Source organism: Spea bombifrons, chromosome 4, assembly GCF_027358695.1.
Source record: "Spea bombifrons isolate aSpeBom1 chromosome 4, aSpeBom1.2.pri, whole genome shotgun sequence".
NCBI lineage: Eukaryota > Metazoa > Chordata > Amphibia > Anura > Pelobatidae > Spea > Spea bombifrons.
The window spans coordinates 49,591,115-49,618,543 of record NC_071090.1 but is presented as its reverse complement, the minus strand read 5'-3'; the positions used below and the strand labels follow the sequence as shown (position 1 = coordinate 49,618,543).

At 38.0% G+C, this 27,429-nt stretch overlaps 1 protein-coding gene across 3 annotated transcripts; it reads left to right on the top strand.

The window, feature by feature from the left end:
- The first annotated feature begins 1,848 nt into the window (after positions 1–1,848).
- Positions 1,849–26,732, top strand: LOC128492135 (monocarboxylate transporter 2-like). 3 transcript variants are annotated; one of them, XM_053464592.1, is made up of 5 exons: positions 1,849–1,953; positions 17,284–17,516; positions 20,972–21,115; positions 24,500–25,291; positions 26,075–26,732. In XM_053464592.1, the coding sequence occupies exons 2-5, from the start codon at positions 17,303–17,305 to the stop codon at positions 26,332–26,334; spliced, it is 1,410 nt and encodes a 469-aa protein (XP_053320567.1). In that variant the 5' UTR covers positions 1,849–1,953; positions 17,284–17,302; the 3' UTR covers positions 26,335–26,732. The 3 variants fall into 3 exon arrangements, with proteins under 3 accessions (XP_053320567.1, XP_053320566.1, XP_053320568.1); XM_053464591.1 differs by lacking the exon at positions 1,849–1,953 and adding an exon at positions 8,991–9,112; XM_053464593.1 differs by lacking the exon at positions 1,849–1,953 and adding an exon at positions 9,185–9,266.
- Positions 26,733–27,429: the final 697 nt, after the last annotated feature.

Sequence of the window (27,429 nt, the reverse complement as noted above, 5' to 3'; positions counted from 1 at the left end):
AAGAGATGCTTCTCTTTCCTTGTCCACCTTCCCAAGCTGTATCACTCCCCACCAGCTTGGCACTTGAGGCCCTGCTGCCACTCGTAACAGAGAGTTGGAAAATAATGAATCCATAATGATTTTAGAAGCATCTGATACAACTTTCCAGAAGCACTCTTGATCTGACAGATAACAGATGAAGTGCAAGAAACAACAAATCAACCATTGGCAAACGTCTCTGCTCCTTGTTATGACTGAACTAGAAAATGTCAGCTGAGAGAGTACTGGGCCTGCTGCAGCTGCACTTTTCACAGCAACCTTTCCTTACATAGCTATAACATAAGTGCTTTCAGCTTGGCCCTAGGCAAATGGTAGAACATAGCATTGGTTTCAATCTCTATACCAAAAAGTACAAAAAAAAAAAGCACAAACTCTCATTTTTTACTCTGCCAAGGGAAAGCTTAAGCCCTGTGCTACCCCATGAACAAGAAGACATAACACACTTCTGATCTCAACAGGAAGTTGTTTAGGTAGTGGAGCAACAACTACCCACTCAAAGAAGTCAGTAAGTCTTCAAAATAATACCAGTCTTAACTAAAGTGAACTGATTTTTAAATATCTGGAACAAGCCCGTAGTTTTAAAGCCCCCCATCTGAAGAACCACCCATGGTAACCCTACACTGCCCTAGTTTCCCATACCACTGGACCTCTGAAGGTGCACTTTTTTATCTGGCACCTAGATGTTAGCAGCAGATCCTTTAAGTCCTGTAAGTTGCAAGGTGGGGCCTCCATGGATTGGACTTGTTTTCTAGCACAACCCACAGATACTCAATTGGATTGGAGGCCAAGTCAACACCTTGAACTTGTTGTGTACCTCAAACCATTCCTGAACCATATTTGCACATTATCCTGCTGAAGGAGGCCAATGTCATCAGGGAGTACCGTGTCCATGAAAGGATGTACATAGTCTGCAACAATACTTAGGGTAGGTGGTACGTGTCAAAGTAACATCCACATGAATTGCCCAAAGCACCACACTGCCTCCCCGGCTTAATTTCTTCCCATAGTGCATCATGGTGCCATGTGCTCTCCAGATAAGTCACATGCATCCGGCCATAGAAGTGAGGAGAAAAAAAAAAAACTTTATTCATCAGACCAGGTCACCTTTTTCCATTGCTCTGTGGTCCAGTTCTTTTGCTCACGTGCCCATTGTAGGTGCTTTTGGCAGCGGACAGGGGTCACTGTGTGTTCTGATGCCTTTCTAACATATGGGCCTGCCTCCTGCCTTCATGATTATGTTAGCGGTTCATTGCTTTTCCTTTTTTTGGACCACTTTCCTGCAGACCCAGAAAACCCCACACAGTTTTGGAGATGTCCCGACCCAGTCGGCTACCCATCACAATTTGGCCATTGTCAATGTTGCACAGATTCTGAAGCTGGCTCATTTTTTCTCATTCTAACAGGTCAACTGTGAGGATGAAATATATTTACTTTCTGCCTAATATATACCACCATCTGACAGGTGCCATAATAATAAGATTATTAGTGTTATTCACTTCACCCGTTAGTGGTCATAATATTATGGCTGATCGGTGTATGTAAATGGACTTTTATAAAGATGGAGATGAGTAAATATGCATGATCTTCACACATTTCACTGAGCCATGTAGGTACGATCTTCTTAATAGTGAATTGGCAGTTATGGAAATGTTTGGGTAGGGCTGTCCCAAGGCATTTCTGCTTTGTTCAGGCTGGTTAGGAAACCGTGACAGAGAGCCAGTATCAGCAGGGCCAGCGCAAACCGCCCTCCTCTCCCCTCCCTTTTTTCCTTCAGCAACAGCAAGAGCATTCTTAGCCTCCCCCTCCTACTAAAGCATCTGTAACGTCACAAAACTCCAATGTACCCATTCATACTCTAAAGAGGAAAAAAATAGCAAAGGACATCAGTAAGAGGGGTTCACTACCAGTGACAAGGTAAAAAGCTTGAGTTCTATGTTTATGCTTTGTGTAGAATTATTTAAGATTGCTCCAATTTTGTAATGTAATATTCTTATTAGAAAAAGATTGTAAAATCTGAGCAAATAAAAACATACCCCTACTGACCATTTTCAATTCTCCCATGTTTTCCTACACATGGACCAGAGGCGCTCTGTGATTTGAAACTGTGACTTATTCTAGGGATGCTTTGCTATAGGGAGGCAGACCATCCCAATTTGTGATTTCATGTTATTGCTGGCCTAGATTTCAAGGGGCGTTGCCTTTTTGTTATCCTCTGTTGCCAGTGGAGAGAATGACTGTAGCATCGTGACGTACAGTGACTTACACCTCCGCAAAATACTCCTGTTTTGAGGACATAGCAGTCACGTCTGTATTTTAGGATATTTGTGCTGGAATCCCAAACATTATATATATATATGGTGTTATGTTGTATTCAAATAGAAACAAAATCACTGCTGACGGCTAAGGAACATTTTTTTAATAACATGCTGTACGCGCTTTGTTCTCTTGCTCTAATTTTCGAGAAAAAAAATTGTGACCATATGGTGCCGTTGGAACTACTGTACTGACTGACTGTATTATCTGTCTGGTAATGCTGCACTAATTGAGGCAGAACATTAGTGGAAAGTTTGGTCCAGCATTGCTTCATTAATCATATTATTTCGTAAGATAATCAGATACAGATTTCATATGGCATGAACATGAAGTACTGTTGTGTTGTATAAACAAGCTCTTAAAATTGCCATGAATTTGCTTCCTGTACAATGAAAACAAAGAGGAAAGTTTCTTTTTCCGACAGAGAAACAGAAGATGACGGATATATTGCACAATATCATATTATCCTATGATACTGTATACTAGTAGTACCAATATAGCATCAGCAATATTCTGTAGACCAAGTTTTGATGGGTTCCAGTCTAATTTAGAATTGAATCTAAATGATTATATGGAATTATTATGACAACAAACGTCTATGTAGATTCTAGGAATTAACATAACTTTTACTTTGTTTCCATCGGGAATTCTAACCATGCGTATGCATGTTCAGTACCACTAATCTGCCAGTATGTGCTGCCGTAGTAAAGGTTCGTACACCTAGAATGAAGATTATAATTGTATCGAATATTTCTAAGATTACTGTATATTAATGTACCTATTAAATATTCCAAACCTCTACCTCATAGTTTGTGTTTTGCAGGCATGACTATATTTGTGTTGAGAAAGTTTATGCTTAGATTGCTTTTTATGTATTTGACTAAACACACATCACTAGCATTGCCAGATCCGGACTGACGATTCTCCGAGGCTTTGATTTAATTAAGAAAGCTAGATAAATTAAGAAGCGCATAGTGATGTTTGGGATGTAAATCTGGCCATGTTCTGTGCATCAGAAACCAGGTACAAACGGTTTTGATGAACAGAGCTGGGGAGTTACACTTTTCCTAGCAGAGTTGATTACTTGTGCCCTATGTTAACTATATATATTTTGCCTACCCTTTGTGTGCATTATACAATAATTTTGTGAATATGCCCAGAAGGTCACCATTCTAAGCGGCTATATTTGCATTTGATTTGCTTAGCTGCAAAATCAGTCCTTTAAAGTGATAATTGGCACAGAAGCCTTTACGTTTTTTCAGCATATCTGGTGGAAATGTGTTTTGCATGTTAAATGTAAAAAAAGTACAAAGTGACTAAGATTGCTTGGAAACTTGAAAGAAGGATCCTTATTACCTTATGAATTAGTTTGCCTTTTACTGTTTTAGTATGTCTTACCCCATGTTGAGTAAATTGTAGCTAGTATATAAAAAACAAAAATAATTTTGAAATATATGATCTTGCACTTGATTTAGGTCACTAAAAAGCACATATTACACCACAAACCGTAGAACGTTTAGAATCAAACATACAAACCATAGTCTTTGTGTAAAATCAGTTTCACAAGTGTCACGGAGGTCTGGTTTAGCTGTTACATCGCAATTAATGTTTTTTTCTTCATCTATTTCAGGAGATACTTTAGTTTATGAGCAATACGATATAGCTATGATTAACGTGATCTTTCTTGATTTTTTTTGTTTCTTTCACTACAACTCCCATCGCAAGACTATCCAACAACCCCCCCTCAAGACTATCCATTAGCCCCCATCCCTCTTTACATTAAATTATCCAACAGCCAGTTACTCCCATCCACATAACATTATCCAGCAGCCCTTCTCCTCCCCACACATCAGAGGCTTGTTAGTGGAAATTCTCAATTATGCTGGGTAGGGCTTACTGAAAAGGTCTACTCATAGTGTACGTATGTTTAAGTCCCATCCAGTGTGTGTGAGCAACAATTCCCAAGGGGACAAAGATATAACATTTATAAAAATGTGATGTGTACCCCCACCAAGCTGGATGTGTACTTTCGGGGCCAGACTGAGCATAATGACCCAGGTGCAGACAACAGCTGGATACAACAGGCTGCACGTTACATTTTTATCCGTACGTAGTATGTGACCGGACATTTGTAGCTGAGGACCATATACTACAGAGTGAGTATGGGGCGCTTTCAGTCAGCAAATCATTGGCAATTGCCGGATTAACCATGTTATCCAAAAGAACATCCAATACTCACTGATGAGTGAATAAAAGCAGCTAATCCTACCTTAACTGTACGCTTAAGAGCCAAGTTTACAATAATAGTCAAACTGGCATATTTTATAAAAAGGTGCATGCGGTGAAACAATATTTTCTTGTACAAAATGTCAGCTAAAATTATATTTTCAAGATGTCTTGGTGATGCAGTACATTTATTGTAGGCTACTCTAAAATAAAGCTGATTTTGAATTCCCCAGTGATTACATCAACAATTACATGAATAATATTTTTAAAAGGGTCTTGTTTTCTAATCAAGAAATATTTGTAAAATGTAAATCCTAATGTGTGTTTTTCTTAGTACTGCTTTTATGTAACATTCCGTTTAGAAGGATCAAAGTTTGCAGTACTCATAAGAACAAGCAAAATAATTAGGTTCTGTAATCAGTTCACTTGTTAACATTAGAGTATTATACTTATTGTATCACAAGTAGATGGCAATGTAGATTTGACTAGGTAGAAAAAATAAATTAAGGGGATCGCACTATTATTCTATTATTGCGGTAGTTGTAGTATGATTCTGGGGCAAATATCTAGAGTAAGTGGAATAATCACTAGACTTGTGTTTTCATGCCAGTCAGTGAGAGGGTGTGCCCTGAGGCTCTTTGCATAAGTTAACTAAAGTCCATGCGAACAGAGAAGGGGACCAAGAAAGCAGACACAAGGAGCAGAGGATGAAGAAAGGAGACAGAAGAAAGAAAAACAAGAAGATGCAAGAGAAGAATCAAATGGGCAGACAATGGAATTTGTTGCACAAATGAATGCACATAAAACTAAACTAAACATTTGTCCCAAACTTTTTGATCCATTTGTACTAGCTTAGTAATCACTATAGAAACCAATGAAGCATTCAAACTAATTACGCAACGGTTAGAATATTGCCAGTTTAGTGTCTTATATATGTGTGCACTCAATCAACCCCCAACATTGCTTGTTATTATTACATAACATTTTAAATTAGAACCCTTTAACTAATCGGTGGAGGCAGATATTTCAAGCCATCAAAATATTTCATTTGGTTTTTACTCCATGCTTTCCAACAGTAATTAAGTCACTAGTAGAACTGTCTGTGGATCTCCATTCTATTTAGCAATTCTTACACATGCGCAGCAAGTTAATTATTGCTTTTGTATGGGGACAACTTACATAAGTGTTTCAAAATAAACATAGGTCACTGTAATTGAAACATTTACTATCCTGCTTAGATCATCTTAAAATTTTATACATTCCAGTCCTAGATGCTTTAGATATATTGTGGGAGCTACATTGAGCATTGCTTAATGTAAAACACTGTCATGCTACTTCCATGGAAGATCCTAGATTCAGGGCACAATTATCCAATGCTTGCATCAAACGTGTTCAGATAAGAACATGTCAGCTAATTAGGTTCTGAAAACCGTTCACTTGTGGCCACAAGGTGGTCAGGTTAAGTGACATCTGCTCCATATTACCGGTACGATCTTGATAAGTTCAGGATAACAGGTTACTAAGTCAAAGGCATTGTCAACCTGCCTAGCAACATATTCTGTTTAAAATAGATCCTCTACTACAAAATGCGCTCAGCATTAAGGATGGCGGCCGCGAGGGAGGTGTTGCAGGCACATATGTCTCTGGTCCCACCAACTGATACCAACTGTGTCAGAATTAGACTAGAATAAATCACTTTTGGATCTTCAGCACTGTACCTTTGAGGTTTCTTCGCTGGTGTGGTGTTAAAGCACAATTTCCCTTTACTTTATATAAATATATAAACCTAATTATGCAGCCAGCTGTAAATGTTTTTCTTCCCTTCCTGAACACAAAGGTTTATGGAGCAATGTCATATCAGTATGTCAAAACAGAGATTTTTTTTACGTATGGCTTATATAAGTCTATATTATTAAACCAGGTATATTGGATTCCAAAGAGATTCCCCTTTTTTGGTACAAAAATGTATTGTTATTAAGCACTAAAGATAGATATGGAAAAAAAAAGTTAAGGTGAATCACAAATGTTTTTTACCAGATAAAAACCTATGGATAAAACAATCCAGTGGAGAGCATGGAATGAAAAGCTGCAGGCATTTCTTGGCAATTGTGTTCACTAAAGTGTGAGTTTTTACCCACTTATGCACACTCCCCATCCTACTCCCCTCCCACCCCATACAAACTTAAGGTGTTCAGGGCTAGCCCCGCTTACACATGTGGATAGCCACTGTCCCCTTACCTGGCTAAACTCCACCCCAAGTGAAGCTACTCCCCACAAAAAGGTTACACAGGTAACTCAACTGACTTAAATCATCAGCGACTGATAACTCAAACTTCCACAGCAACTTGCCAATTAAGTAACAAGCAACACAATGACATGTTAATCACTTTGAAATTATTAAGCCTCCCTTAAAGCTCTGTTAAGCTGGATTCAGCAACAGTTAAACTTAACAACTAAGTCACCTCTGGCATGTGTCCTTAAAAACCCTATGTTTCTCCACAATAAAGAGTTACTTGTTCTTTTGCATCCTGACTGTAGCCCATGGAACAGTGTAGCTAAGCGAAAGGGACCTTAGGATAATAGAGTCAAGGGACTTTGGGATGTCCTGTGTAAATAGGTCCCTCTATTTTGTAACTGTCACTTTTTAATCAGTTTTTCTTACCTGAATCTCCCCTCCCTCCCTGTTATTAGTAGGGTGACCAAACTTCTTCTCGTCAGTATGCTCTTTCCCGATTGGTTTTGTTGCTGGGGTTAATGGTGGTGTTATATGTATGGCAAGGGGGGTGTCGTTGTCAGGGGGATGATTGGAAAACAATGGGGGAATGTATGCACTCTATTATTTTTGTTGGCAATTCTGTCAATGACTTTATTGTGTTAATAATTTGTTGTGGATTTGTGTACCGTCCATATTAAAATCTGTGGCCAATTTTTTTATCCAAACAGTTTGTTTCCGTGTGTTTATTTGGTTGGGGGTTATGGTATTGAAAATCCGGGCGCACGAAATAAACGATTCTTCAGCCACGGTTTGTCATGTTTTTTGGGAGTGCAATACCCTGAGAGCTGGAGCGGCTACCTACTTGTAACCAGCTCACAGGAATGAAGCAGAGACAGTCAGGGATCACAGTCCACCACTGGTTCCCTCTACATCCCCCATCTACGATCGTTTTTGTTAAGATCCATTTTGTTAAGAAAATGATTTATTTCACCTGCTGATCTTACTGTGTCATGAAACTGGTAACTAGTTTGCATGGTGCTAGAAGGAGACCTGATATTTTAGGTATTAGATACAAACACTGGATATAGGATGAGCACATAGAGCATTTCTTCGAGAACATATATACATGTCACATGTTGCTGAACAATACATGCAATCAGCTGCAGTCTGTTTTTTTTTCTGTCATTCCCATATACATCAAAGTAGCAATATATATCAGCCAGACAGCAAACTATGTGACACAACCACTGCCCAGCGCTCTGCCCAGAGAACAGCAGACTAAAAACCGAGCTATTATGTTGTAAAATGGCCCATCTTGGGAAATAACCCATGAGATAACCGAAGGTACCAAACACCTAATATTTAATATTTACCTGTACAAGTACAATAAAAATGCAAACCAAAGAAGCATATATCTTAAGTATTTCTTTTACTTTTAACGTCATAGTAAATTAAATCAGAGCATTTCAAGAAATTCACCTGTTTAAGTGGCCATTTAAAAAAAAAACTGTTTAAATAGATTTAGATACATTCAATGGACATTTGGGCAAAATCTATATTAAAAAAAAAAAAAAAAACATCTTTCACACTTTTATGAATCTATCTAAAGGTTGTTAGTCTGAAAATGAATCACAACTAATGAGGTGCAACCCCAATGCATTAACAACCATTAATAAAAGTCATGTTAACAATATGCAACTAAAGTAACTGCTTCCCCCTTGTGGAAATACTGTTAAAAAAAAAAAATAAAACACAAACTTTTACCACTACAGGTTAATCGGACAGTGCTCTATAAATAAACGTAATATATTTTTTCAGTTACAGCTACTTTGATTATATACAGATTGCCAGCTTTCAGGACAATTGTTATGCTTATTGTGGCTGCTGGTCATGCACAGTGGTCAAATTGTACTCAGATCAATGCAACCCCACAATATACTATTGCATGTCCTGCATTAACCTATATTGTGCCTCAGAAATTGCACATAACATACCGTGCTGAAAGGTTTCTTAGAACTACTTTAAGATAAAAATATTGTGACCAGATTGCCATAAATGTGACATAATATTAACATATTAAAATAAGGTTCAATCTACCTGTTAACATCTACTTGTCACACCTTTAATGTTTGATATCTGCTGTTGAACTGGCAGTGTTTTAGCAAACAAAAAGGAGGTATGGCTCACGTCAGCCAATCAGCAAGGAGCTAATTATATGAACTGAAATGAACACACCAGTGTGTAGTTGTAAGAACAAAAGTAAATCAAGCTCACCATTCATAGCAGCAGGAATAGCCAAGGTGCATTCTGGATTAACAGGTGTTGTATAGTTTTTTTGTTTTGTTTTGTAATATATGCTGTCAGTACAACATATACAGTAAAATGATTTGTTTTTATCTGTGTTCTGGCATTCAATACTTTTATGTTTTATCATGAATTGACATGCTACCATGATCTGTGTTTAGAGCAAAATGTAAGTCTGTGTTGTCTTGTTTTAAATACATTGATATCATTTTCTATAGCTTTGTTTATAGAAACCTTTAAGTTTGTCAAAACTTTGAATTGAAACGATTGCAAGTATATTTTTATGTACACATTGAATTACTATTAATTAGTGTACCGGTCTATGACCTTCATTCTGTGATTAATGACCAATTTTTTCAATGTTAATTCTTAAGTTCCCCCAACAATTTAGGTTTTCAGTATCTCTTTAGATGAGGGCATGTAGGACAGCCATTTCAGATAAGCATATTAATGAACCATCAGTGGTTATATGAAAGTGTACTGCTGTGGTGCTTCCAGACACTGATTTAGGGTATCTAAAATTGCATGTTGGATTACAAATAGTGACCAAAGTATACACACATGGCATAAAATAGCATTACAGGCTCCAAAATGTCTCTTAAATCAGGAGTAAAGTCATTGTGAAAAAAAATGCTTGACTGCACTATATGTTGCATACTTAACAGTATAAATAGAGCAAGTTAGAGGATGACCAAAAGTAAACATTTACATTGTTTAAAGTGAACTCTACAAAATATGCACATAATGTACTTTTTAGGGTTGTGAGTATGATTTTTAGTGTGCACATATGCATTCTAAATGTTGTGGATGGGCATTGGTATACCTGCCATTTCAATTACTGTAGATGGGCATTGGAATATCTGTTAGCAGTTCAAATGCTGGACATTTGTTTAAAGAGATGTGGTTAGAGGCATAGCTAAGGGCAACTTTGCTGAGATTTTTTTCAGTGACTATGTAGTCAAGCCATTAAAGAAACAATCATCCATCACATGTGCTTTTAATACTGCATGGTCCCTTTAAATTTTCATGGTGTCTCCCTTGCAAATATATGGGGGGTTGCACAATCCCCCATACATGCAGGAAAGTGCCTGTGTATAGGGATGCACTGGATGCTTACAATCTAGGGCTAGAATTATCGGAATTCATTGTATAAGCAATGTTTTTGAATTGGTACCTTTTTTTAAAGTCTAGTATCCTATAAACCATTTGGCAACGCCAACCTGGAAATATTCAAAATCAGGTATCCTAAGAGAACATACAATGGCATTAATTGAGACTAAATGAGGTGTAGTCAACAGTTACCTCTCCAGGTGGTGTGCAACTATTTCTTCAATTTCCATCCAGAATGCTGGACTCAAATTTGTGTTCGGCACAGACGTTTTGTGAATCAGTAATAGCTGGAAAGCTAGCTGTAGACTGTCAATGTCATGTGGACTTAGCTGTGTTCACTCCATCATTCCAATTCTAGAGTAAGAGTAATGTCATACCATGCATTTCTGAACATTTGTAAAACTTTTCGTTGTTGGTAGAGACTATAGAAAGAACTGGCACTTTCATATTTAATCAATGGGAGTTTATTTACTGAACATTATAGAGTACGGTAAAAAGATTTAGGATGCTTAACTTAAACTGCACTTCTCTAATAAAAATCATTTTATGTCATTGGCAGAAGGCAATTCATTGAGGATATTATACGACACAATAAAAGGTACACAGTTCTTGTGTTTTAAAAATTTACATTTGCATAGAATCCAGTGTGTACTTTGCCCAAGAGTAAGCTTTCTTTGTTGTACGTTCTGTGTCATTTAAATGATAAGCACTGGTGGCATGCCAATACAAATTAGATTTTGTGGATATCATATGGCTCTTGGTCCTATAGATATTTAAAGAAACAGTGCAAGTATAAATTAACTATACTATACAATCCTGCATGCATTGTTTTCCTTATTTTGGGTTAGTTAGACAGTATTTTATACACTTGCACAAATATTTATTATGTGGATCAGGCCTAATTTTGCATGCATTTTAATATTTAATAGATAGGTGTGTATCATATCCACGGTTTTATGGCCGAGTATAGAATTACATGCTGGATGAGCACTTCATGAGCGAAAGATATGTTTAAAAATATAAAACCTGTACAGAATATATTTCAGAATATTTTTGCAATATTTGTAAGATACTGATTATTCGATATAGAAATATATACAAGCAGTAAACACTGGCAACCTGTTTTATATGTCTAATCTGAAATACAGCAATACTAATTTAACCCATAGGTGTATTTTATGACAAAGCCCGTACATGTACGGGCTCGAAATGCATTGTTTTCAATGGGTTTAGGGACCGCCCATTGTCCTTAAGGGGTTAAAACACAAATTGTGAGATACAATTATCTTGGTGTTCTGTGCAATAGAGGTCAAACTATTCATTTAGGCTGAAAATAAAGGGCTGGCCTCTCAGAAATGGTCTGATTGTGGCATGACCAGAGGGGCGGGTGAACACTGACACGAATGGGAAGGTAAAAGGCTTAAAGCAAATACAATTAAATGCATCTTCTTTTATCCAGCCAGGATTGTGTATTTGTAGGAGGTTTTTATGTATAAAATACTACAAGCGGCTATAGATAACAAACACAAAACAACCAGCTCTTCAATAATATATCATATAGTAATGAAATAAGGCTATCCATTACAAATAAGCCCAGTGCAAGTTATAGATTCCCTTAAAAGTACCCTTTTAACCATAATACAAATAAAATGCATGTCTGCAATATGAAATTTAGCTAGTAGGTTGACAAATTGAAACTTGTGTTGCGTTAAACAACCATTTCAGGCAAAACTGTAACAGTTATAATTTTGATGATTATTGGCACAGGTCAAAATGAAAATATTATGCCTTTATGGTTTGGGGAAGGGACGAACGGATCATTCTTACCAACAATATGTAGTCATATAAGTCCATCGCATTTTTTTTAAGTCAGACCATAATTTCCACATTTAATACAAATCTGCAGTATCCTACAGATATGTCCATACTAAGCCCTTTTGTCTTTCAATGTAGATGTGTCTTATGGGTAGAAAACATGGAGGTAAAATCCTCTACCAAAGACCAGTTATAAAGCATATACACCAAGACATTAGCTCCGGACCTTTAAGTCCTGTAAGTTGTGAGGTGGGGCCTCCATGGGTGCATCCTGGTGCCATGTGTTCTCCAGGCAAGCAATGCACCGGACCATCCACGTGATGTAAAAGAAAATGTGACTCATCAGACCAGGCCACCTTCTTTCATTGCTCCGTGGTCTACAGCGGATCACACGCTTGAATATATTAAGGGATCTAGTTACTGGCTATAGTAACCAGAGAATCGTACTGCTCATGTTTTTATTTTTTGTTTGCACGCTTCATGTATGGATGTGACATCACAAACAATATCTGGGGTATCTCCTATAACTTGCCAAAAATACACCAGATGGGACTCTTAGATAACTACCAAATGCTTTGCTATTATATAAAGTTTAAATAAGGTGAAGAATTTTGAGATATTTGATATGCTTCACATATGTATGCATCCTAAGAAACTACCCACATATAAATGGGGCCTAACACTGGTAGCAATATGGGCATTTGCCAAGAACTGCAGTCTTTTAGGGGCACAATGGCTTTATGGTAGTGTCTACTGTGCCTATGCTCACGCTTAACTTAATATTTTGCTCAATGCACTACCCCTATGAAATGACCAAAATACGTTTTATTATTTTATCTTAAACTTAGATCAAGCAGTAACCAGCAAAACTCCGTGTCTGATATAACATTTTACCTAGTAAAATAATAGCTCTAGGTTGGATTTTTAAAATGCTTAACTATTAGGGTATGCAAATAACCCACAGGCTACGTTTGGATGTTACCACATTTAATCATTTTGATTTTTATTTTTTAAAAGTCAACCCCTCCAGCTTTTTTTGGTTAAAAACAAAAATAATTTAGTTAGACAGCATAGCTCCAGATGGGAAAACTAGTTGGTTGACACTTTACCTAAATATCTACGTTACAAACTGCTTTCCTGAAAGCTTTAAAAAATGCTGTGTTAAAGGTTAGAAAAAGTATTTTGTGATTCACTGTATTTTCTTAAATTTAGCAAGAAAAGCAATATGCTGTTTTATTATAATGTGGTGTATGTCTCGTTAAGCGACTGCTTAGAGTTTCATACTCACACTTCTCATTGATTTAGGTTAGCAGAACATAATTCTATTTTTTAAATGTAAAATAAATATCATGAAGATATGGCACATACTTTATGGCAACCTGTAGTGGAAGACAATGAATCTTTTATAAATGCAATAAATCTAAATACCGTATTGGCTCGGATATAGGCCGCCCCCGTATATAGGCCGCACCCTAAAAGTTTGGTGCTTTTTTAAAGAAAAAGTTTTTTTTCTTTAAAAAAGCACCAAAAAAAACATGCTGCCACTGTCCTCCCCCCCGAGATATGCTGCCACTGTCCTCCCCCCCGAGATATGCTGCCACTGTCCTCCCTCCCCGCGATACGCTGCCACTGTCCTCCCTCCCCGCGATACGCTGCCCTCCCTCCCCGCGATCCGCTGCCCTCCCTCCCCGCGATCCGCTGCCCTCCCTCCCCGCGATCCGCTGCCCTCCCTCCCCGAGATCCGCTGCCCTCCCTCCCCGAGATCCGCTGTCCTCCCTCCCCGCGATACGCTGCCGCTGTCCTCCCTCCCCGCGATACGCTGCCGCTGTCCTCCCTCCCCGCGATACGCTGCCGCTGTCCTCCTCTGCCCCCCTCCTCGACTTACCGGAGCAGACTCCCGGGTGTCTTCAGGGCCGGCGAGGGACATCTACGCAATACGCGTATGCAACTTCCGGTACCGTTACCGGAAGTTGCATTTGCGTATTGCGTAAATGTCTCCCGCCGGCCCCGCAAGACACCCGGGAGTCTGCTCCGGTAAGTCGGGGGTGGACAGAGGTAAAACGCTTAGATAACCTCCCGTGCCGGCACCCCCCCCCCCCCGTGGGAAGTGCTGGCAGGGGAGGCTGTCTGAGCGTATCGGGGAGAAGGATGCAGGTCCCCTGCACCGCTGCGGGGGATCTGTATCTTAACCCCGCTGCCTGCCCGGCGCCCGGGACTGCATGTCCCGGGCGTCGGGCGCTAGACCCCGAATATAGGCCGCACCCCCACTTTAAAAACTTAAAGTGGGGGAAAAAAGTGCGGCCTATATTCGAGCCAATACGGTATGTTTGTAGCCGGTTTATAAAAATTAAAAAAAAAACCCATACTGACTTTTTTAAAAAAAAACGACAAATATATCCTTATTCTATTCCTTTTTTCATAGATTCTAGAATGGTAGCTTGGGTAAAATGATTCATTTTTATGGTAAAATAAATTATTCACTCATGTAAGTTAACCTTTAAGGCTAAGGGTTTTTGATGTAAATATTACTTGTTGGTATGTAGTACCACAGAAGTGTCAAATACTACTCCTGGAGGGACAAAATACATCTGGATTTAATGATGGCCGATGATATGGAAAGCAAATTATGTGGTTATATATTAATTAAAGCAATTCTATAACTTTGACCTGCATTGATGTGGCCCTGAGTCTATGATGATCATCTGATGCTGATAGAAAATGCAGACTGCTGACTCTCAGAAGGATACGGTTAAAATCAGCATTTAACTGAACAAACAGAGAAGGAAATGTGGTTATAGTATTAGGAAACAACACTGTTTTAGTTAATTTAAACCCCGGAGACTTATAAAAGAGAACAGAACTGTGTTGTATTGCCTAGGGGGTATTTCTACCTTTTTACCATGTTTCTGTCAAAAATCTTGTGTTATGAACTTCTTCCCTTGAAATATTTTTACTAAAATATCTGCCCTAGTTCATGCTTTGCAGAAGCCACTTTTTCTGACGTGAAATTAAAATGTCAAAATTTGTAAAACGTAATATACAGTGAAATTTATTTTTTAATGTGAGTTTTGAAGGATCTATGTGAGATACATGTTCGGTTTTGGTTTGCAAATTATCTTTGCCATTTTTATTTATTTTAGCTAATCTTTATCTTTATGGTTTTTCTTATGTCTTCCAAGTACCACCATTTCCATTCTTTTCCACTTCCCATGCTTTATGTCTGCTAGCAAGCTTCTTGCTAATCGTACACTTCTGCAGTGTTACCTGTGATAGTAGCTCATGACGAAGCTTCATTGATAACATATTTAACCTATGGCCTACTATACTTAAACTGGAACTCCAAACATGCCCTCTGGCATATAGATCTATTGAACTTTCTTGCCCCTTTAGTCAGCGTATAGATTTAAAAATGCTTAACTAAAAACAGTGAACACAACAGTGTTTGTGGAGGGCTGTACTGAGAAGTAAATGGGTATTCATGAAAATAATATTAAATTTAGGTTTATATTACATTCATTGTGTCATTGTTCATTATAAACCCCCCCCCCCTTCAGACCTTAGGCTCACTAAGTGACAAGGTGCGGAAATTGTCATGGCCATCGATCCATAGCCATTGCGGAGGTTACAACTGCCCAGACCAGCTCGCTTATAGCCCCATAGCCTGCACATACAGTCAGGTGCTACTTCTCTATTATTGTCCTTTAGTTATTTTGTTGCTTGTGTAACTGGCTTCACAGGATAGCGATCTGCATAATTGGTTTGTTATGCAACCTTTAATTTAAATATCCAAGATATTGTGCCATAACAAAAACATGTGTTCTGAAGTTCAGTGTCTTTTCTCATGAAAGCACATGTCCTGGCACATTAGTAAAGCAAAGACATAATGTATGACCTTCACATGTGTGTGTGTGTTATTGAGATCCATCTACAACTAAGAATTAACAGAGCTAAATGTTAATTATTTTGATAAACCTGCATATTTAGATAAAATAAGTAAATATTATGTTTCGAAAATATCCTTTAATGCCACTAATGATTAATCACCAATGTGACACGTCTGACTTTCACAGTATATAGAACTATGAGGCCCGCACTTAACAAAACCGTAAGTCGTGACATTGCATATGTAAAACTCGGTCACATGCATTTCATTTGAACAGCTTGACGAGTCGCCGGACATTATGAGCCTTTGCTTAGCTAAAAATGGAGAGGGTATCTCGATTTAACTCCTTGTATTACAGAGAAATTTTACTTTCCATTCGTTCTGTTATGTACCTCTATGCTATTATTGGTTTATGTCATTCTATTGAGACTGTGATTACTGTGTTAAAGGAACTGCATCTAAGTGAATGCTAAGATAACAATGCATGTTTATTGATTATTTGGTGGTGCAGTTCTTAATTAAATGTAAAAAAATAGAAAGCAATCTTAGTATTTCTTGTACCCAAAAATGTGTGATTATGTATATTTTAGATAGAAAATACTACCTTCCTCTTCAGCTTCCATGTATTAGAGCATGGAAGCTGAATACATGATGAGCCCACACATTATACATCGTTTTTGTTCAGGGGAAGTAGGGCCTTCTTTAAAATACATACAACATAATTATTAGTGATGATAGATTTAAAAACCTACACTAAAATAGAAAATGTTTTTTGCAATCTTGCGGAAATTGTCTTCTATACTATAAGTGCCACAGCTGAACAATAACCTAATTTATGTTCAGCAGCATCTGAGTACAGTCATATATATATTTTATGTTTCAGAGGGTCACTTGTATGCTTCACATACTGCCCTATATTACATATTTTTAACACTATTGACTTAAGGGGTTTGAGTGTAGTGATTTGTTTTAAATATTTTTTTGCTAGTGAAAAAATAGTTTTTTGCTAGTGAAAGGGCTAAAGGCCACTTTTTTTTAATAATAAAAAATATATATATTTTCCCAGTGCAGTATGGCTGGAGATACCTGGGGATCTCTTATGTATTTTTTATGTCAGTGCGTCATGGGAACATCACTGGGCAACCAATTAATTTTTTTTAATTTATTTCATTCCCTCACCCTTATGTTTTCCCTTTGGTGAATAAACACCAATGAGATTTTAATGCAATTTAAAGATGGCTCTCTATTGTTTTTATGTCTTGAAAAAGCACAGATAGTTATTTTACTTGCTGTAATGGCAGATGGCTCAGATGGCATGTGCAGGGGCACAATAATATGTATATTATTTGTTTAACACATTCTATGTTGTATTTTACAGACTATTTACATCCCAAGAAATGCCAGAAATGCCAGTGACTCTACAGCATACCCCTCCAGACGGAGAATGGGGTTGGGTTGTAGTTTTGGGTGCTTTCATTTCCATTGGATTCTCCTATGCATTTCCCAAAGCCATTACAGTGTTTTTCAAAGAAATTCAGGAAATATTTAATACCTCATATAGTGAAATTGCATGGATATCTTCTATTATGCTTGCTGTTATGTATGCAGGAGGTAAGTCAGCCCATTTTTTATCTCTTTACAATTTGCTTATTAAACTTAATGATAAAATATGTAAATATAAAATGTCTGTCATTAAAATGAAGTGCCAAAAAACTCAATTTAATTTTTTCCAGCATTTTTGTACTCTCTTACTCAGTAATGTCTCTCTGACAAGGTTTTATATGATTTTTATACCTTTCTTTTCAACGGGAGAACATAATACACTTAAAACATAAAAAACAAATGTTGCAGACAGCCTCTGAACACTGTTCTTTCACATTTGTTTCTCTCTTCCTATTTTTCTCATTTTGCCTATAGAAAGACCCCACCATACCAAACAGATGCAACAATATAAAACACATCACAATTGCGAATCACATGGAGCAAAGTTTACCACACACATCCCATCGTAGTTAAACCCTCCCCTTATGCCCTGCCCAGCATGACCGATAAATCCCATGTATAGATTATTTAAAGAAAGAATCAATATTCAAAGACAGTATGCCCTGTCTTCTCCTAAGCTAACCTACTATACCTCCATAATTGCCTAGTAGTTTCATAACCCTAACATATTCTCTCGTTCTGTATTGTTCTGAGTGGATCTTAGATATGATGGTCAAGTAGGAACCTGAAATATATAACCTTGGGTAGTCGCTAACATTTACCCAGTCCCTGCTGGGCAAAACTCTGGAGCTCAACTCCATAGGTGGCAGCTTTGACACTACTGAGGTTAACTTAAAGAGAAGATGAAAAGTCAAGAGTTTTAAGTTGACCTCCTGAGCCATATAAGTGGAGACTTGCCTTTGGACAACCTATATAGCACCCTTGCTATATATACGTGATGTGCCCCTTTTCTGGAAATCCCTCCCTCTGCTCTCTCAGACTTTCTCCTTTTTGAACACAAAATTCAAAAGTTCTTATAAAACCCACTTTTTTTGAGACACATGCAACCTTTCTTCTGAACACTCAGTCAGCATCCTAATAAAGCCATCTGAATAACCAACAACCTCTAAAGATCATCCTGACTCCAATCAACTCATCCTCAACCATCAACTAGATTGTAAGCTCGCAAGAGCAGGGCCCTCTTCTCCTTTTGTACCATTGTGTGCGATTTATATTATTTTTACTGACTCTGACCGTAAGAGTACTACGGAATCTGCTGCCACTATATAAATCAATATAATGTAATGTTGTCCTTACCCTAACATGTTAACTCTTTCCCTCTCCACTGGATCCTTCCCATCCATACTTCAAACATGCAATCATAACTCCCATCTTAAAGAAGCCCTCCTTGGACCCCACCAGTCTGTTAAATTTACTATCCTGTCTCTCTGCTTTCTCTCACCGCTAAACGTCTTGATTGCCTTATATATGCCTGACTACCAACTTTCTCAATTTCAACTTGATCTTCACTCTGTTGAGACGGTTCTTGTTAAAGTGACCAATGATTTACTGAATCCTAATTCCAAGAATCTGTGTTGCTAATCAATTTGAACCATTTTGTCTTTTGGACTCTGTGGACCAGACTTTTCTTTTTCTTCAAATCTTTCACAATCGTGCTCTCTGTGACACTGTTTTTTCCTGGTTGATATCCCACCTCCCTGGTCTAACTTCCCACTGGGAGCTCCATCCTAGGATCTGTTCACACTTCACACTACCTAATTTTTCATTTGGCTCACAGTCCCACCAGTATACAAATCTACTTTTCCACTATTAATATCTCTTCTTCCCTCTTTGATTGTGTCACTAATTGGTTTGCCTGTGTTTCGAACTGGACATCTGCATCATTCTCAAAAGCTGAACTTCCCTCCAATGCCAATGTTCCTTTGACAGACCATGATAAAACCATCATACCTACTCTACATGCTTATTGCCTCAGCGTTACCATGACTCCAGCCTCACATTGCCTACATTCACCCCTTCCTGCAAGCTGCAACCAAAGCTCTTATGTATGCACTTATTATCTCATGTCTTGACTAGTCTGTTAATTATTGTTTTTTCCTACTGATTTTATAATTAGAGGAGACTAGTGTTTGAGTGCCACCTAATCTCTGCTCCCAGAATTCTCCCGCACTTTCATTTTTAGGGGAAGTTTGGAGAATTGATTAGAAAAAAATGAATCTCTTAAATCCACAAACCTATATTTTTTTCTTTTTGTGCTGAAATGTTTAGTTCTGACAAGGAGGTCCAATGATACATGCTTCCCAGGGAACTGACCAGGTAACACTCTCTTTAGTAGAAATATGTAATTTTCACAAAGCTGTGATTCCTTGGTTTTTGTTAATTTTTTTTTTAATGCTCTTGGAAATTATGATGTAATGAGCTGTAATAAAATGTTCTCTGTGACTACTAGTAGATAAACACTTTACACGGATGCAGACTGTACAAAATAAGATACAGTCCAGGATGTTGGACTAAGAACTATTTCATATCCATATGTTGGGTACGTCTGTTTACCCAGGGGTGTAATGTTTAAAGTCATCTATTATTTGCAGTAAGAAAAACTATTTGCAAGACATACCGAGCCTGTTTTACAAAAGAAAAACTGCTGAAGCTTATTTTTGTGAAAAGGTCTTAGCTTAGATTTTAATCATAAATTATGGACTAGGCAAACAAATATTTGTTGTGCACAAGTATTTAACATATTCTGTCACAAATAAGATTACATTTCATTTCTATTTGCTCCCTATTTTTAATTAGCCCCTTGGTCACATATGTAAAAGCGTATATACTGTAATACTTGTTTGTTTTTTTTGTTTTTTTACTTAAAACACTACAAACATTGTAATCTTCAACATGAACATTAGCTCATATGATTTTATTTTTTTATTTCAGTTTCAGCATTGTTCACTGCATACTTGAAAACTGTATTGGTATTCCAATTATAATATGTTTGATAATGTAGTGCTTGCAACTTACTTTCTAGGAGCCAAATCGAGTTTTCCATGCATCCATCTCCATTTAAGCAGATCATTTCTGTTATCTATGTTGTTTATGCGTTTTCCTCTTCCTTATTGTCACATTTGTCAGAATTCTCCTGTCATGTTACTGCATTCTGTTCTAATACTCTTTCCACAGTAAGAGAATCCATTCATCATATGCCTTCTCTGTAATAGTGTTGCGCATTTGTCATGTGTATCAAGTCCTTAGAATGCCGAGAGAATTCTTTTCAGACTTTATGCAAAACTTTACCATACTTTGCAAATTAGTATTAGAATGTCAAATAAAAGCATTTGTATAAAACATATGAATATATACATCAATATATCTTACACATATGTGTTATATATATGTCTATCGTGATATTTCATAATCTTTGAAAGAATTACAACATAATGAGCCACACAAATTCCTTCCATTGTAGCGGATACATTCTATAAATATATGTATGTATATGTGTTTGCCTCTAATAACATGCCTGCTTGCAAATATATACTTACAATGTTTTCTTTTTTGTTCAACTTTAGGCCCTATAAGCAGTATCCTTGTAAACCGATATGGAAGCCGTCCGGTAGTATTGGCTGGTGGTTTATTATGCTCCTCAGGAATGATAGCTGCCTCTTTCTGCAACAGTGTCCTTCAGCTATACATCTGTGTTGGTGTTATTGGGGGTAAGTGTCATAATTAATGCTTTCTCCTGTTCTTGTACAAAAGACACCAAAAAGAGCAGCACTATTCATTACAACATAATTACATCCAGGGCCTGAAAAGCAGCCCTGGAAGCATTTGGAGACCAGCCCCATATAGTTTATCTCGCGGTCGAGCTCTTATACCCACACGCACACCTTATACATACCCGAGTCACACTATTTGCCAAATACATTCTTTTTATCACATTATTTGTATTAAAATTCCAGAATGCACAAGTGTTAGAAGGCCCTAATAAATTAAATAAATTAGACTTAATGGAATCAAAACATTTGCTACTGCAAACATTTTTGCAGTTCCATTTTATTCAGTGGAACAAAACAGTGATCGCATTATTCTTCACAATATTCTTCTAAGAAACTTTTATTTCTTTATTAATTCATGTAAACTATAAAAGCTGTGATTGAGAAAAATATTTTTTTTTTGTTTAAATTCCTTTTATTTGCCAACCTGCCCCCCCCCCAGTTATGCACATTTGCCCCCATTGGGATATAACCATGGAGTATGCCCGGCTCCCCCCCTAACCCTTGTTCCGGGGTTGGGAACACTTTCACTAAGGCTTTGTGGGATCTTCAGCCTCGGTGAACCTGTGCCGTGGTTCAGGTTGAGATAGGTGGAGGAGATGGGTGACTCAGAGGACTGGGCCCCAATCTCGTGTAAGGGTAGGGGTGCTATGTCACTCGGGGCCGGATGGGGACCCGACACAGACGACCAGATTATTTTCTGTTTGAATTACATTATTTTAGATTATTTAAAACCACATTTTGCCCCTTTTGGGCCTGGGGCCACTCAGAGATCAGGTTCAGGTGAGACCGTCATCATTTGTAGGACCCCGACCTGTCTTCAGCACCTAAGGCCTAGGTACTGAAATGACAGTGCCTCATTGCTTCAACGTTTTGTGTTTTAAGTTTTTTCACATTGTTCTGGGGGATTACCCGCTAGTGTGTCCAGGCCCTTTGCATCGGGCGTACCACTCCCAAATGGCTAGGTAAGGTGCACAGATACACCCTTCTCGGGTGTGAGTCATGTCCTTTTAATGTGAGGGGATTAAACTCGTCTCAAAAGCGTTCCATGCTGGTCATTGATTTGTATAAGTCTATAAGTTTATATAGCACTTCAAGCGTCACAGGGTTCCAAGGTTCGCTATTCGCAGATACCCCCATATGTTTTCTCCCACTTGCCTTTTCGTAAAAACAAGGGTGTAGTGATTTTTATACACAATCCTGGAGACTGGTGAGACAGTAAAGGCAGGGCACTCATCCTAAAAGGTTACTTTGGTAATGAAAAAATGACATTGGCTAATATATATATTCCCCGAACTCTAGACAGCAGGCGTTCATTAAAATGATCTTGGGGCAGCTGGAGGCGCTTGCAGAAGGCATGGTAATATTAGGCGGTGACTTTAATGTGACCATGGACCCTGCACTCTACGGGTACTATTCGTACTCGGCTCTCTCATCTCAGGAGAATAAAGGAGGGGCTTTTGAAGACACAACAAATAGATACATGGCGTGCTTTCAATCCGGAGGCAAATATTTTTCATACTTCTCGATGCTTCGTAATAGATATTCCAGGGTAGACATGATTTTCCTATCTCATAGATATCTCCATCTGACCGTAAGGTATCGGTGGGCTCTATAGTGTGGAGCGATCATGCTCCCGTGTTTATACATTTGGCCAACCCCTCAAGGGCATCACGCCCCAAGTTGTGGAGATTGAAGGAATCCCTGCTATCTGTTTCCCTACATAAAGCACAGATAGAAGACCACGTTCGGGAATACTTCACCCTTAATGCTACTGATGATATTGATCATACGGTCATCTGGGAAGCCCATAAGGTGGTGTTGAGGGGCCAGTTTATTAGTATGGAAACTATGTGGGAAAATAACACGCCTAGAGTCTCTACGTACATCCAATTCCGAGTCACAGGTTCTATCTAAGCGTCTAGCGGCCTGGTCTAAATTAGCGGACTAGCTGGCAAAACACATCCGTAGGGCACTTTCCCTTACACAATCCAAGTACTATGAACACCGTAACAAGACGGGTAGGGCCCTAGCGAGGGCACTGAGAAAAAGGCAAAGTCTTTTGTTTGTCCCTAAAATCAGGAATGCTAGGGGTTAACTTGTATTTCGGAACAATATCATTGCCGAATGTTTTCCTAAATTCTATCACTCCCTATATATAGGTCATCAAGGTGGGGATTCCCCGCAAGGGGCTTTTGATCGACTAGAAGATTACTTTTCCAAATATGTGGGCACCCGCCTCGGAGAGGACACAATAGAATTTTTGGACAGGGAAATAATCCAGGAAGAGACACAGGAGGTCATTAAATCTTCCCCGACAGGCAAGAGTCCGGGTCTTGACGGCCTCACCATCACTTATTATAAATCTTTCCGGCAGCTTCTAATCCCACACCTTACTAAGATGTTTAACTCCTTGGCCCGAGGGTCCAAACTTATCCCGCAGGTGCAGGAGGCTTACATTGTGATCCTTCCAAACCCCGTAAAGACCCGCAGATTTGTTCTAGCCATCGCTCGATTTCCCTGTTAAATGTAGAGATAAAAATCCTGGCTAAGGTGTTGCCGCTAAGATTGAGCACCCTGCTCCCTGAGACGGTGAATAGGGATCAGGTAGGGCCAGTGATTACACCACAAAAATACTTAATGTCATTCACTGGTCTAAAGTATGGAATGTCCCGATGGCGCTACTCTCCACAGACTCAGAAAAGGCCTTTGACAGGGTGCTAGTCCTCAGAGTGCGTTCATATAATGCTGTCCTTCATGTTTGACCTCGGCTTGTTCCTTGACTACGTTGTTCTCTGGCATCCTGAACTTGGCGTGTTTACCCGTTTATCCTGTCTTCTAGAATCCTGACCTCAGCTTGTTGAACTTTCAAGTACCCTTAGGTTCTACCTGACTCCGGTGTCTCCAACTCCGTTGCAACGTGACAATTCACAACTCGAACGTGAATTATTTTTTTCTGGTGCTAGTTCATGCAATGCTTGTCTGTTAGATTTTTTACCTCCTCCCAAAGAACCAGACTAGTGGACATTTTATTCCTGCCAACTACTCTTTATGTCTCATTAATTAATCCTGCTGTTAATTTGATTTTGTTTTATATATTATACTCAAAATTGTTCACATTAACATAAAATGGAAATATGAAAACATATTAAAGACATGTTTAACAGATATGTAATATATCAACAAGCAAGCCATATCTTAGTATTACATTTATAATTTTGTATTTTTTATCTCTTATTCGTTGTACTAGCACTTCCTTGCTATTTTAATCTTGTTTAACCTATTAGTTATATGGTTTTTCTTGAACATTTTTTTTTTTTTTAGGTTTTGGATTAGCATTTAATCTACAGCCATCTTTAACCATCATTGGGAAATATTTCTTCAAAAAGCGTCCAATAGCTAATGGGCTGGCCATGGCTGGAAGTCCAGTATTTTTAAGCACATTGGCTCCACTTAACCAGTTTCTCTTCAATCAGTTCGGATGGAGAGGGAGCTTCCTGATATTAGGGGGGCTTCTGTTAAACTGCTGCGTGGCTGGATCTCTCATGAGACCTATTGGTAACCAGCCACCAAAGAAAGATGTTGAAAAGGCAAATATAAGCAATGAGAAGAAGCTGACTGCATGGCAAAATATTAATAAATATTTAGATTTATCACTTTTTAAACACAGAGGATTCTTAATTTACTTGTCTGGAAATGTCATCATGTTCCTTGGATTTTTTGCACCTATTGTTTTCCTAGCTCCCTATGCTAAGCATATGGGTATTGATGAATATTCAGCTGCGTTTTTGCTATCTATCCTAGCATTTGTAGATATGGTTGCAAGACCTACCATGGGAATGGTTGCAAACTCAAAATACGTCCGTCCAAGGATACAATATTTTTTCTGTTTTGCTATCCTGTATAATGGAATATGCCATGTTTTATGCCCATTTGCTAATGATTACACCGGTCTGGTGGTATATGCAGTATTTTTTGGATTTGCCTTTGGAATGGTAAGCAGTGTGTTATTTGAAACCCTGATGGATCTTGTTGGAGCAGCTAGATTCTCAAGCGCTGTAGGACTTGTTACAATTGTGGAATGTTGCCCAGTACTACTTGGTCCACCAATGGGAGGTAAGATTGTCTTTAATAACTTAGTGAAACTTTCTTTGTTGATATTGAAGTACAAATGTAATGAAAACTGGGATTGTTTCTCAAAAATTAACCTTTATTTTACCTACAAATTGTTGACAAAGTAATAAATTAGTGCACCATGCTGTCATATCTTCCTTAGCAACTGATATCTACAAAGGTGCATAATTAATGACATTCATACTGCTATTATATATGTGTGTATGTATATAAAATAACAACCAAAGTTTGGGGTCACTTGTACATGTTTTTGAAAGAAAAGCTAATTTTGCACATACAGAAATACAGTGCAGATTTAATACTAAATCTTCATAGGCGTACAGAGGCCCTTTATCAGCAACCATCACTCCTGTGTTCCAATGGCACGTTGTGTTGGCTAATAAACGTTTCAGTTTAAAATGCTAATTGATCATTAGAAATGCCTTTTGCAATTCTGTTACACAGCTAGACCCCAAACGTTTCAACAGTAGTATATATCTGTGTGTACAGTGGATATAAAAAGTCTACACACCCAGGTAGAAATGCCAGGTTGTTGTGAATGAGAATGAGCATGAAAGATAAATCATGTCAGAACTTTTTCCACCTTTTAATGTGACCTATAACGTCACAAGAACCTGGCATTTTAACAGGGGTGTGTAGACTTTTTATAGCCACACATTAAATATATATCATCCTTGCCCTGATGTAACATTTGTCACTTAACATAACTAACTCTTATGAAATAATATGTAATATCTAACATGTTGTGTTCTTTTTGTCTTTCAGGTTGGTTGGTGGATATAACTGGAAGTTATAAATACATGTACTTTGTATGTGGTTTGATAGTTATTGTATCAAGTATTTATTTATTTATTGGCAATGCCATCAATTACAGAATGTTAGCGAAAGAAAATATGTCTAGGGATGGAAAAGACACAATGGAGAAAAGTCTAGAAACTAAAGAACCCCTGAATAACCCAGGAAATGTTGATGTCACCCCAAAGCCCTCTGATGTCTACACATCAGATAAAGAAACAAGTATTTAAGTTAAAATGTATTTATTTTATGTAGAAGTATGTTTGTAGCATTTGAAACTTGAACAACTATTAGGCTGAGTATGTTAAATCTATGGTTAAATTGTAATCAGGGTTTCACACCACATCACCAGAATGCTGACGAGTTCATCAAAGGGAATGCTTTTATAGGTACATATACCTTAGTTAAAATGTATCCAGATTTTTTGTATAGGTGAAACATATATCAAATGTCTCCTATTTATAAAACTCTACAAATAATGCCTACATTTGTGTTATAAACAAAATTAATCCATGTATATTGGATCAAACATGTTCTAGACATATTAATAAGTGCGAAACAATGTTAAGCATTGTTCTACCAAAAAGTGCACTCTACAGTATGCTAAGAAAATAAACTTTAGTAGGTCTGATATTATGTTTTCCACTGAAGGTTTAATCCAGGGGAGGGCTGGCACCTTCTGGCCCAGGTGGGCAGGTAAAGCCAAGCAGCCCCATTGGCACCCTGCCCACCTTCCGGTAACTAACATACACACTGGCACACATATTTAGATACACTCTCATACTTAGATACTTGCACACAATTGCACATGTGTGCCTATATATACACACAGCTACACATGCACACTCATGCTAACACAAACATTTACAGGATTTGAATAATTATTCCCGGGAGCAGTTTGGGTATTCAGTAGTGGAAATTGTGCTTCTAATGCTGAATATAGAAGGACAGGTGAAGCGGCTTCTTAAAATACTTAGGAGTTTAGGCCTGGCCATAGGGTACATAGGGTAAATGTTCTGTGGTCTGTTAGGTCCCATATACATTATTAATTACACATCAAAAATGAAGTTAAACAATGTTGAGATTTTAAGATTTTCTGATTAAGGAATCCAAGAACAAATGTGCAATAAGGTGTTTCCCTTTCAATAGGCTAGGTATCGTTCATTATACAATAATAAATGTTCCTATCCAAATTTCAAATACTACATGGCTACCTATGTACCACCCTATTAGGAACAGTGGATTTGTATGTATTTTGGTGCAGGGCAAATGAGTTGGGCTACCATAAGGACACACAGAAACTGAACTCTGGACCCACTGGAGGC